Source organism: Sarcophilus harrisii, chromosome 2 (assembly GCF_902635505.1).
Source record: "Sarcophilus harrisii chromosome 2, mSarHar1.11, whole genome shotgun sequence".
Lineage (NCBI taxonomy): Eukaryota > Metazoa > Chordata > Mammalia > Dasyuromorphia > Dasyuridae > Sarcophilus > Sarcophilus harrisii.
The window spans coordinates 492,629,891-492,644,197 of record NC_045427.1 but is presented as its reverse complement, the minus strand read 5'-3'; the positions used below and the strand labels follow the sequence as shown (position 1 = coordinate 492,644,197).

The 14,307-nt window shown below is 36.9% G+C and overlaps 1 gene segment (V, D, J or C); it reads right to left on the bottom strand.

The window, feature by feature from the left end:
• Positions 1–11,434: 11,434 nt before the first annotated feature.
• LOC111718809 lies at positions 11,435–13,757 on the bottom strand. The segment is given in 2 exon segments: positions 11,435–13,414; positions 13,516–13,757. Coding segments are annotated over 2 exon segments (402 nt in total).
• Between the last annotated feature and the right edge of the window lie 550 nt (positions 13,758–14,307).

Below are 14,307 nucleotides of genomic sequence, written 5' to 3'. Positions count from 1 at the left end.
AAAAATCTTTTAGCTATTATAGTTTTCATCATAAAATCATTGGGATGTAGACAAGACTCATGGTCTATTCTATAGAGATATTCTCCCTGTCTCTGCTCCTCCTCAACCTCATTCTCTCCATAAATATTTACTAAATTCCATATATTAAGACATTGTTCTAGTTATTGGGAGAATTTTTTTTTAGAAAAGGCAGAACCTTTTTTGCTATTTAGCCCTACTTTGCCATTTAAGAGAAGAGAAAGGACTTGGAAGGGAGAAAAAGAGGGAATAAACATTCATTAAGGAACTGCTATGTAACAGGGACTATGCTGTGTACTTTTCAAATATTATCTCATTTGATAATATAGCATAACATACCATGGTATGACTTTATAATTTTGTATGACACAGTATAACAAAATAATATGATAATGTATAATATAATTAATATAATATTTTATGTAATATTGTATATACAATACTATAAAATATATTTTATGTGACATGTATACAATATGATACACAATTCAATATAAATACAATCATAACAAAAGTAGAATAAAATTAGGGTTACAAAAAGCATGATATGATAGTACCATCTTCTCCATCATCACCAACAGCAGCAAGTGGCCAGCTGCCACCAATGTGAAGATAAGTGCAAAAACCCTGGGGTAGCAGTATCCAACCCCAGTGGAGACCACCAGTCCTGCTTTTACCCCAGCCCTCACAGCAGTTGTTCAAAGAGACACTTCCTTTCAACAGGCATGAGCCATCCCCATCAATTGCCACACATGGGCCAACCAACCTATGTGAAGCACTAAGGTGCCCTGAAGGAGAAACAGGAGGAAGCATACACCAGGCAGGTAAAACCATCTCTACTACCTAGACCATCATTTTCCCTCCCACTCTGATAAAATCAGACCAAGACTGAATACAAAAGCCTTTTAGAAAGATGGACTATTGTTGTCGTTGTTTCCAATTTCCAAAGGAAACCAGTGACATTTCAGGAAAATGTCTTGTCTTTCACATGAATTGGAATTAAATGAGGCAGAGTTGGCCAAAGTTGTCAGCTTTGATCTCTCTCTTCCAGAGTCATCAGAAGTCCAGTGGCAGGACAAAAGTCGAGGTGACTGGGGACAGACCGAGATACAGTCGATAACATTAGCCTCTCTGATTTTTGACCATTCTTCACTAAGCACTTCACAGAGTTTGTTCAATCACCTTCAGAGTCATTGGAACAAATTGTTCTCACCAGCATAAGTCTTCAGATGCTTGGGGGGAGACATCCTTCTAACTTACCAGTTAACCTTCAGCCTAGTTCTGTCTGTCTGCCAAGTGTTTGCAGTCTAGAATTGGATGATTCAATATCAGAACTTAAGTGATTTTTCTCAGTTTAAATGACACTAAAGCAGAGGCATTGCCATCTGCATTGATACAATCCTCTCTGGACTATGTGACCTTTCTATTTTCCTTGCAGCTGAAACCTTCCCTATGAATCATCTTCCCCATTAGAAAGTGAGCTCCTTGAAAGGAAAAATTGTGACTTATTGGTATCCCTGATCACAGTACGTGCATGTCGTAAAGTACTAAATAAATGTTTCATTCTATCATAAAACAAGGAAAATGCGCTTCTTGACAGGGAGATCAGGGAAGCCTTTAGTTTGTTTGTTTTTTCATTGTAAAAAGAATTTTATCTAATTTCATTATTATAAATGGATCATAATATAAAATATTAAATTCTTCATAAACAAGTGTACTGGCTTTCAACTGGGAAAGTCCTTTGACCTTGTTGAGCTTTAGTTCTTTTTTTATAAAAATGAGAGGACTAAACAAAAGATCCTCTAAAGTTTCCTGAAGAGTTCAAAAATGATCCATCTATGCTCCCACAATTTTTGACAAGTCACTTAACTCCTCTTAGCCTCAGTTTCCTCAATTGTAAAATGATGACCTCTAGCATGTCTTCCAGTTCTCAATCTATAATTGTAACCTCCTCTTTCCATATGGTCACTTTGAGCTACATAAGCATTTGGTTTGGAGCGGGGGTAGGGGGGGGGAGGAAGGGGTTATAAAGAAAGATAACATACTCAATTTTAATAGAGCCCAAAGTTGTGTTTTTTGTGGCTGAAAGTTTGTACAGAGCCTTTGGGCTCCTAGGAAGTACTGCCCACTTGACATACAAAAGTAGGACCTTGAGTATCCAGAAAGAGAGGCTGAGATGTGCAGGGAGAAGCATTTATTGTCTTTATTGGAATAAATGGAAATCTCAAGAGACAGAATTTCTGAGTAATTAATAAATAATTTATTAATTATGCTAGCTAATCAATATATTGATTATCATTGGTCTCATCATCCAAAGACAAAATAATGGAGATACCACATGCTTAAATACTCTTGCAAAATGGAGTGCCCCTGACAGGTGAAAATCAACTCTGATTGATGAACAATTAATGAGGAAGTAGATTTTCAAATGAGAAAGTAGACTGAAAACCTTCAGTTCCTCCTGCTGAGAACATGCCTTGGTCATGAGACTCAGCTTTCTCCAGCAATCTATGCAAAAGAATTCATCTCTACTCAGACCACTCTGTTTTTCTCCTTCATGAGCTAAGTTACCTTAAACTACAATGGAGGGTGCAAGGAGATGGGATTAATGATTTAGGGAAGAAATTCACCTAGGTTAGATTCTATTTACACACTAAATGAAAATAAAGTCTCCTAGTTGGGTGGGATCCTGCTCAAGATCCCAGAGCATGTACCCCAAGGATTCAGCCAATTTCATTTGTCAGCCATCCATCAGAAACTGACTGAATGACCTACAGGGCCTGGTCCTTGAGTGAGAAAACAGAAAGAAAAAACTTAATCCTAAATTAATAATTGGGTATTAATATAATAGAAAAATAATCACTTCCCTCATTATTGAGCCAGATTCTGAATCTTTCTTTTTGCTTTTCAAATACTCTCAAATATCTATCAATGAAATGGAGCCTTTCTAAGATTTGTGCCTATATCACAAACATCTTTTTTGAATGATCTTTTGTCCCTCCTAGAAACTCAAGGATATAGGACTTCTCCACCTCTGATTGGCTGATCATCTTTATGCAAAAAGACAATATCAAGTCATTTAGAATTTATATTCCATCCTCAGTCCCTCTGTCCCCCTCCCCGCCAAAAAGTCCAGCTAAGGTTGATTGAGCCCCCTGGCTTTCTCCCTGCCACTGTTCTCATCTCCATTATGCACAGCTTATAGGCCATGAAGCCTGTCATTAATAAGACTTCTAGGAGTTTCTCCATTCTTATATTCCACCAACAATTAATAAAAATATAGTACTGGGATCTAAGATGCTGCCTCAGTGCCTCCTTGCAAACTATGTCTTGTATCATTTTTTTGTGCTATTTTAGGAAAACAGTTTTTGTCTGTGTAGTCAATCAGTCTGCCACTTTATATGCTTCTCACTCCCTTTGATAAATCACACAATCAAGATTTTCAGCTGAAGTTTTTTCTGTGGATAGATGCTCTGCTCACCTCAGGCCAAACACAGAATTACCAAAAATGTTCAATGAGAATTAATTCCTCCCACTTGCCTTTCAAATAAACTTAAACTTTTAGGGATGAAAAGGAACTCTGGATGTCACCTAGCCAATGCAAAATTTGAAATCTAAGGTCTTAGGGTTTTAGCCAGATTCTTTTATTCACTGTCTTACTTTGGGCAAATAATTTCTATGATCTGAATTTCACTTTGTTTATCTGTAAAATAAGAGGATTGGACTAAGTGTCCCTAAGATCTACTCCAGCTACAAAATCCTACAGAAAGAATCTAAGAGATCATCAAGTACAGGACCCTCATTTCATTAATGAAGTAACTGATGCCCAGAATGATTACATAACTTGACCAATTTGGCATATTTGGCTAGTGGCACTGTGAAGAAGAGATCCTTTGTCTACTGACTCTCAGTTTGCCATTTTTTTTTCCTCCATAGTGTTTGATTTGTACATCAAATAATCAATAGAACGAAAAAGCTAATTCTAGATTTTTCACTTCCTATAGAACCCAGGACAAAATCTACCACTTTTAGAAATTCCTATTTGATCCTGCTCATCTTCTATCTCAGTACTCCCTTAGGGTTATTTATGTAACATATCTTATTTATATCATTTTGTGCTCATTGATATTTTGCAGTCTGATAGTTATTAATCAATTGAGTGGATACAAAGAAAGCCGGTTACTAATGTTACTAGGATTTCTATGAAATAGATTATGAGCCAGGGAGACTGTGAGAAATCCACTCCTTCCAAATCATACCTGGGTCCATCAAATTGGTTTGGGTATGTCTATCTGGTTCCATGGCATAAGCATTTCCTTGTGAACATTAGGTGATTATTTTGGTCCCTCATCCAGCTTGTATGCAATGTGACATTTATCACTTTTACAACATCTCTCAAAAATGTCCCCTTCTCTTATTTGATACTGCTACCACTGTTATACAGACCCTTATACCTGGATTACTGGGATTGCCTAAAGGTGGATCTGACAGATTCACTCCTCTCCAGTTTTTTTTCCACTCAGTTGCCAGTGATTTTTCTAAAGGAGATGTCTGATCATGTCACCCCTACCCAAAAAAACTCCTCTGGCCCTCTATTGTTTCCAGGATCAAATATAAAAGGCTCTCTTTGGCATTCAAAGTCCTTCAAAATCTAGCCCTCCCACACACATACACACAACCCTTTCCAGCCTACTTAGACCTTATTTCTGACATATACTCTTCTGGCCAATAATGTTTGATCTCTTGGATGTTCCTTGAATAAGATACTCCATTTCTTGACTCTGTGTAATTTCTCTGGTGTTCCCCATGCCTAAAACAGTCTTTCTCTGCTCCAAATAGTGACCTTTCTAGAATTCTTCTTCAACCCTTCCTATCCTAGTGCCTTCCTTCTGCTAATTATTTCCTATTTATCTTATTTGTAGTTTCTTTTGCAAACATCTGTTTGGGTCTAATCTTCTCCCTCAGATTATAAGCTCCTTGAGGGCAAGGACTATATTTTTCTTCTTTTTGTATACCTACCAGTTCACACAATGTCTGACACATGGTAAGTATTTAATAAATGCTTTCTTGATTGATGGATGGATCTCCTTCTCTCAATACCTAAGTATTCCTCTGATGTCAAGAATCAGCCTGCTGAAAAAAAGGTAAAAGGATCTCACCTAAATATTCACTATCGTCATATTTAGAATAGCATCAATTGCAAAATGGAGATAAAAGATGTCTTGTCATCTTGGAGAGAATTCAAATAATATGGAAACTGGATTCTAAAAGTCTCAGGAAGATATTGGAAAAAACCAGGTCCTTCTTCAGGCATACTTAAATGCTAAAACAAATTGTTCCTCTTAAGTTTTTGGAAGTTTTGTCCAACGATGAAATTCACAATTCATCCATGTCAGTCTGTCCTATTTTTTCTCCTATATATTCCCCACAGGAGTGGGTGAAGGAAAGGAAAGGGAAGGTCTACTCAACAGTCTCTTAGCCTTTTTTAATTTGCCTTAAGTTGGAAAGGTGCCTTCGGAGTCTACTTACTGTCTACCTTGTCCTGAGCCTTTGCCAGTTACCCAATCCATCTTTGCTTATATCTTTTCTTCTTTGAAGCTCTTGACTTGTTACAGTAGCCACCTGCTAGTGGCTGCTGGGGATCTAATTCTGTCCAACAGAATAGATCCCTTCATGTGAGAGCATGATAACGATACAGGGAGACTGAGAGGCAGTTGCATCCTCTGACCTCTCTCCTCTTCCCTCTTGCCTCCCATTTATTTCATTCCCAATTCACAAGCAACATCTGCCTCAATAAAAGTTGCTTTGCAACTCCTTTAGGTGCTTTATGATTCACAGCTGTGGGGGCTTTCAGAGAACCGACCTGTCTCTTAATGGTACAGTCCCCTTTAACTCTTTACAGGCTTTTGGGGTTTCACACTTAGGCATGGTCCTTAACATTCACTAGTTAAATGTACTCTGATCAAATCCAACATTATATTCATTTTTAATTCTTCAAGACCTGTGGCAATCCATGTCTTTCTTCCTTGCAATAAGACATAGAACACGGATAGCCATAAAAATTGTATCTGTGGTGTCATTTGTATGATTAACTCCCAGATGAGGAAATTTCCTCTACCAAGTCACTTGGCTCCTTTTTTGGAATATATAGTCCTAGAGACTTGATTAGAACACTGAGTAATAAAAGATATCAATGTGAAAGGTGGGATTTAAACTCAGCAGCACCAAATGCAGAGCTTGTAGTTTTTCTATTGTATTCTGACTCACAGGTCAACACGGTTTTCATCATACAATAATGTCTGTATCCATTGAAACATAGCTGCAAAAAATAATCTTTTTGTGTTATCTGTGACTGAATTATCTATGTCATTGCTCTCCTCCCTTACTATGGCTAATTTGGAATTTATTACATCTTTCAATGTCCAGGATATTGCCAGTTAATAACTCTTTCTTCCTATTAAAGAAAGTTTTCAGAGAAATTCTATTTAAAAAAATACTTTCCAGTTTTCCTGAATTGAATACAAGGAGTACAATGAGCTTGATTGTCTCCAGAAAATTCCTGAGCTCTTTTAATGAACCCAAGCTTCTCATAGAAATTTGGTATTATCATTTTAATATGACTATATGAGAATATGGTAGTTTTATTAGAATTGGATAACAATAAAATTATCATTTTTGTTTGTTTTTGGAGGCAATTAGGGTTGTGACTCCCACTATTATAGTTTTGCTGTCTATTTCTTCTTGTAGTTCTCTTAACTTCTCCTTTAGGAATTTAGATGCTACACCACTTGTTGCATATGTGTTTAGTATTGATATTGCTTCATTTTCTATGCTACTCTTTAGCAAGATATAGTTTCCTTCCTTATGTCTTTTAATTAGATCAATTTTTGCTTTTGCTTGATTTGAGACAGGATGTCTACCCCTGTGTTTGTTTGTTTGTTTGTTTTTTACTTCACCTGAAGCATAACAGATTCTACTCCAGCCTTTTACTTTTACTTTGTATGTATTGCTCTGCTTTAAATGTGTTTCTTGTAAACAACATATTGTTGGATTCTGGCTTTTAATCCAGTATGCTTTCTGCTTATGCTTTATGAGAGAGTTCACCCCATTCACATTTATGGTTAAAACGACTAAGTCTGTATTTTCTGCCATCTTATTAACCCCAAATTATACTTTTCTCTTTCTTTTTCCCTTTCACTCCTCCCCAATTTTTTACTTATGAGCATTACTTGCCTCAAGCAGTCCTCCCACTTTTGAAACCCTGCCCCTTCCTTATACTTTCCCCCCCACTATTTCTGTTTTCCCTTCTATTTAGCTTACCCCTTCCCTTTTCCCCTTTCCCCTCCCGCTTTTCCATAAGGTGAGAAAAGTTTCTTGGTAAAACCAAATATGTCTAATATTCTTTTTTAAGCCAAATCAGATGAAAGTAAAATTCACACAATGTTCATCACCTTCCCTTCTTTTCTTCAATAATAATAGGTTTTCTTTGACTCTTCCTGAGATGTAATTTCCCTCATTTTACCTCCACTTTCCCCTTTTTTCTGGTATGTTCCCCTTTCCACCTCTAGTTTCTTTTCCATATTATAACAGTAAAATCAGATTATACATGCACTCTCTATGTACACCATAACAGAAATATTGTTCTCAAGAGTTCTTTTCTTTTTACCTTTCTATGCTTACCTTGAGTTGTATATTTGGAGGTCAAATTTTTTGTTTAGCTCTGGTCTTTTCATCAGAAATAAATAGAATTCACCTGTTTCATTGAATTCCATATTCTTACATGAAAGAAAATTCTCAGTTTGGCAGGGTAATTTATTCTTGACTGCATTCCAAGTTCCTTTGCCTTTCAAAATATCAGATTCCAGGCCCTTTGATCTGTAAAGTGGAAGCTGCTAGGTCCTGTGTAATCCTTATTGTGGCTCCTCGATATTTGAATTGTTTCTTTCTGGCTGCTTATAATATTTTTATCATGGTCTGATAGTTCTGAAAGTTAACCGCAATATTCCTTGGAGTTTTAATTTTGGGGTCTCTTTCAAGAGGTGTTTGGTGAATTCTTTCAATGGTTATCTTACCTTCTGATTCTATGACATCCTGGCAGTTCTCTTTGATCATCTCCTGAAAAATAGTGTCTAGGCTCTTTTTTCATCATAATTTTCAGGGAGTCCAATAATCCTTAGATTGTCTCTTCTAGATATATTTTCCAGGTCAATTGTTTTCCCAATTAAATATTTTACATTTTTTTCTTTTTCTTTTTGGTTTTTCTTGAATGATTCTTGTTGTCCCCCTGAATCATTCATTTCCATTTGTTCAGTTTTGAATTTTAGTGAATTATTTTCTTCATTTTTTTTTACTTCTTTTTTGTATTTGTCCAATTGAATTTTTAAATGAGTTGTTTTATTCTATGGAATTTTTTTCTACTTCACAAATTCTCTTTTTTAAGGAGTTATTTCTTTTTTCCATTTCACAAATTCTCTTTTTCAAGGAGTTATTTTCTTTTTCTGTTTCACAAATTCTGTTTTTTCTGGGGGTTGTTTTCTTTTTCCATTTTATCAAATCTATCTTTTATTGAGTTATATGCCTTTTCCAAACTCTCTTGCAAAATTTTCATTCCCTTTTCCCATTTTTCTTCTAGCTCTCTTTTAAGATACTTTTAAATTTCTTCTAGGAAAGCCTTGTGTGGGCACCAATTTATATCACCCTTGGGACTTCATCTGGAGATGATCTGACTTTAGTTTCCTCAAGGTTTGAAATCTGTTCTTCTCTTTCACCGTAAAAACTGTCTGTTACCAGAGTTCTCTTTGCTTTTTTACTCATTTTTTAAAAAGTTAAAGTCTGCTTTTAAGGTGGGGAAGGTTATCCAAGCTTCCTCTACAAGCGGCTGTGCTGGGTCAGTGCTGACTCACTCTCAGTGCTGGGTGGACTTAGTCAGGTTCCTTGAGATTCTGGCGATTTGGGGTTCACTATTTACCTTTTGTGTTTGTGTTAGATGTTTTATAACTTCTCTGCTGATCTATTAGCTTGCAACCAGGGCAGAGTGGCCAACACTGCTGTAGATTCCTGTGGATTCCTCCCCATAGATTCTCCACCCCATGGAGTCTGCACCACCCTGAGGACTCTGTGGTGCCTTATGCTGATATCTGTGCTCAGCCTGCTTACACTTGGCCCACCTCCCTCTGTTCCAATTAAAACAGATCTTTTCTGGTGATCTTCAAAATTATCTTCCATTGGTAATTTGTTGCACTCCCAATATTTGTGGATTCTGCAAGTCCGGAGCTAATTCAGAGGCTGGATTTGCTAATTAGTCTGAGGGTTGTAGGAGATGGTCAGAAAGAAACATGAGTCCTCTCCAACATGTTGGCTTCCTCATTCTTTCTTATAGAACTATATTCCATTACATCTATATACCATAACATATTAAGCTATTCCTCAATTGATAGGGACCCACTCCATTTTCAATTCCTTACCACCATAAAAAGAGCTGTTACAAACATTTTTGCACATATGGGTTCTTTTCCTTCTTTTATGATTTCTTTTGGATGACACTGTTATATCACGGTTTTCTAGCCTCTTAGGCATAGAGCTCATGGTTCAATGTAGAAACAATATGAAACAAATATTTAAGGTAAACACTTTGAAAGGAAGGTAATCTCGGAGAGAAAGCAATGACAGCAGGACAGAGGTGAGGAAGCTGTGCATTGGAGGTGAGAAGACAGAAATGCCCTCCCTAAGCAGGCAAAGTTTAAAATAAATGTTAAATAAAGACAGGAAAACTAGGCAGCAGAAGTGATAAGAAAGAGTATTCCCAGAATGGGGTACAGTTAATGAAAGCAAATAGAGTCAGAAGATGAAAGTTCTATACCAAGAAAAGCAGACAGTCAATATTGCTCAACTGCAGAGATTATGGAGGGACTAAAGAGTAAGAAGACTAGAAAGGAATGAAGGGGAAAGGTTGTAAATAGATGAAAAGTCCAAAAGGATTTTATATTTAATCATGGAGAAGATAGAGAACCAGTACAGTTAATTGAGTAGGGAAGTGATGAGGTCGGTCAGATCTATATTTTCAGAAAGTATTTTGGCAGTGAGTGAAGGATGGACTGGAGTGGGGAAATATTTAAAACAGAAAAACCAAATAGGAAGATATTGAAATAGTCCAGGTGATTCAGTGAGCCTGTACCACAGTTTCTTCTGTGTGAATGGAGAAGTGATATTTAACAAGAAATATTCTAAAGGTAAAAAAGTTAATTTCTTACAGGAGATTACACATACAAGATGAATACAAGAGAGAAGTCAAGAATGGCACTGTTTTAAACATCGATGACATGGAAGATTGTAGTGCTCTAAAAAGTAATAGACAAATTGGAAAGAAAACAAAACTTTGAGAAAAGATAAAGAATTTTCATTTTTTAAAGAAGTCTAGAAAATACCCAATTCAAGGTGAACAAAAGGCAGTTGGAGAAGGAATAAAGATTAAGAGACAGACTGGGACTAAATGTAGAAATATGAGAATCATCTGTGTAAGAAGAATCCCTGGTAAGAAATTTCATCACCAAGGAAGAGAATACCTTTTTATTTTTTAAGAGACAACCCTGGAAGACCATCTGGAGAGTTGGAGAGAGCAGAATTTAGATGACATTTCAGTGATCTGAAAAGGATTGGTTACATAAATCAGAGCTGAAAAAGAAGAGGATCACATCAAGAAAATCGACAGAAAAGACAGTATATAGGAGAAAAATATGACTGGCAGAGCTGAAGAATGATTTAAAAAAAAGATGAGCCCAGGGTTAACTTTTAACCACAGAGATATCTTAATCAGACAAAAGACTATGTACATATGAATTTCAATCATTTCCTTTTGTTCATTTCTTTCATTTGTGGAATACTGACATTCTGAGCTAAAGTTAAGGAATAAAAGTCAATATAAGGCAATTTAAGAGAATAGGAATTATGAAGTCTTGGCCAATTCAGTATGCTCCTCACTTCAGACCGAAAACTCTTGGATGATTAAAACAAACAAACAACAAAATAACAACAACAAAAACCTAGATCAAAAATAGCTGTACATTCCCCAGTATGTCCCTCAAATCAGGAAATAATTCCAATTTCCACACAAACGTTTCCTAGAACAGAAAAGTCATTATTTTAACTTCAATGGGTTTATTTTCTAGGTCCTGTTTTCTCTGATATAGAGTACTATACACAAATACTATAAAAAACAGATACTCAACTGAGCAGAGAAAATTATGCAGCTTGATTAATGTAGCCTTGTTGATTGTCACTCTCCCACCACTATTTGAGGAGGTTTGCAAGTGAATCCTTGGGTATGGATATTTTAGAAGGTTATATGACCAAGATGTAGATCTTAGAGACCATTTAGTCTAACACCTTCATCTAATAAATGAATAAAATGAATCCCAGGAAAGTTAATGGATTTACTCAAAGTTTATACAGGTGAAATTTACACAGACATCAGAGGTAGGATTGAACTAAGATTACCTACACTTAGTGAGAGGTTTATTCTGTTTTGTTTTGTTTTGTTTTTCTTTTTGCTAAAAACTTCCCTAACAAAGCTTTGCAGGAATCTGGTAAAAAGTGGTAGACAGTAAGAGGTGAGATAGTAAGAGGTCATTAATAATATGATAATTCATCCTCCAAAATAAGAGAATAAACACCCTGGGTGTTTAGACAGCTCCCAAATCAATAGAAGTGGACATAGTTGAAAGAGATCAAAGACCAGGTTGGAATGAAGGCTCAACTCTCTAGAAAAATGGGGTTAATTTATATAATACAGCACAGAAGAACTTCAAGAGATTATAGGATCTTAGATTTGTTGTTGTTTGTCCTTTATCCTTACAGAGGACCAATGAAGAGACCAATTTTTAGATCTTGACTTGCCTGTAAAATAGATATAAGCAAGGCACAGCTTTACAAAGTCATCAGTTTCATTCTCTCCTCTAGAGTCTTGGAGGCCAGTGCAGGACAAGACTCAAGATGACTGGCAATGGACCGGGATGCATAAAATTGGCTGAAACTCGTCTGATCAAGGTTCAGATAGGCTAAGTAACTTATCCAGAATGACAAGAGAGTAATCATGAAGACAAATTTGGACCCGGATCCTTCATCACTAGAAATTGTGCTCTTTCTACTGGACCATACAGCCTCTCATCTGTAATTCATAAATCACAAGATGTTTCCTCATAACGAGTTGTAAGGACGATATTGCAAGTGCTCTTAATTAGGGACTAGCCAATAAAGGTCCATTCCAGAAAACAGTAAAAGTCATTCCTTTGAGGACCCAAAATGTAAGTGCCAATCAGAATTGGGTGTGAAGTCCTCTGAGACTTATTTATGTTCCTTCTGTATTTGCTAGAGATTGTAATAAAGGACTGACCAAGGAGGATTAGTCATTTCCCAGGACTGGCATCTCAGTGGTCAAGTCCATCTTTTATATCATTATTATTACTATTTAAATTGAGGAAACAAAGAGATAAAATTATTTGCCTAAAGTTACACAGTTAGTAAGTGACAAAGTCAGATTTAGAATGCTTGTCTTCCATTGTGCTTTCCATCACACTATCCTGAAATTTTCCATGTATCCAGAGTCAACAAAACTAAAAAGAAGATTGAACTATAGGGAGAGTAAGGTTCTGGACTGTCATTTGGTTTGAAGCTCTGGCCCAAAAGAATTCTCAGACTTTCCCTGATAATATCAAATGTATACAGAGAGAAATGTGGGAATTTTAAATGTTTGGGACTCATCTCTTCAGTCACAAGTGTTTGTGAGGAATTGATAGTTTGGTATATCTGTATTCTGAAGGAATACAATAACTGTATTGTTACTTTCCAGCTGTAAAATTTTTGCCAAGTTGTTCAACTATTCTCTGCCTCAGTATTCTCACTTATTAACTAAGAGCTTTGGACTAGTCTTCCAAGCCCCTTCTAATTCTAAATCCTATAATTCTATGACTTTTTATTGTTCCTTGGGAACAGTACTGCTGTGTCTGAGGGACTGTGAAAAGAAAACAAAAGAAAATAAACCATCCTTAGAGGAACATTTCAAAGACTGTCTCAGGAGGTTTGTGTTCAGCTTCTCTTGTGAGCACTCTCACTGTGTCACTCACAGCACAGAAGTACGTAGCCGAGTCTTCTTCTTGAACATGGAGTTTTCTCAAATGGTAGGAGCTTTCATCCTTGTTGAGTTTGGCCTGGAAACCTTTGTTACTTTCCTCTGAAGTGTGTCTCAGGAGGACTTGAAGCCCTTGCTTGGGATACTTGACATACCAGAAGAGATAAGGACTCGTAGAAACAGAATAGTTACATTTCAGCTTCACTGAGGACCCTTCTAAGACAGAAACCTGGTCTTCAGGCTGAGTCACTGATTGTGCTTCTGTTGTTTCTGCTAAAAAAATAAAAAGAAAATTACTATAAGCAGAAGAAAATATGCTTCTAAGAATATTCTAACTGCAACAAAATATGTGAGTAAAACGAAATATTACTCACTCAGTATGAAGATCACCACAAAGGGGAGAATGGGCACAAGAATCATGGCTCCTTAGAATGAATCTCCCTCCTTTGAGGTAGGTGGGTTGGTGGGATCAAAGATCACTTTTAGGAAAGAGAGAAGAAAGTTCTTGCTGTGAATTTCCAGGAGCAGGCTGTCCCTCGATGAGTCTGCTTGCTTTCTGGTTCCTGAGCCCCTTGGGCTGACACTGCTGCAAGAGTTCTTCAGTCTGAGGGCCTTGAGGAGTTGTGGGAACTAGGGCATGTAAGTGTTTCTGGGCTTCATTTTCAGAAGAGCCCGGCTCAACTTGTGCAACATCACCCTCTGGAGGCCAAACACAGAAACACAGAGAGCATGTGAGTGTCCCCAAAGCTCTCTTAATTCCTCCCCACTTGTGTATTTGCAAATGCAAAGGGCATGGTTCTGCTCTGGACTCCTCTGTAACGCAGTCTCAAAAAAGCCAGAATCTCACTGAAAAGTGCTCAGAACATCCCTGGGATGTTGGAAGAAAGTACTACAGTTTCTAGATGTTTTGCGTCTCATTCGTTCTCCATTCCCTAGTTATATTTGTTATGCTTTGCCACAGCTTGAGGGAGTTGAAACTATTCTATAAGCATCTGAGCCTCTTTTTGATAGCTGACAGAGTGCAATAAGGACAACTCTCTGATGTTTGCTTTTCCATCCAAATTCCAAACAAGTTATTCCTCTCCACTTCTTATTGATCTAATGTATAAAAAGGGCTCTCCTGCAATACAAGATATCTGGCACTTTGCTTCTCTGAGACATTCATC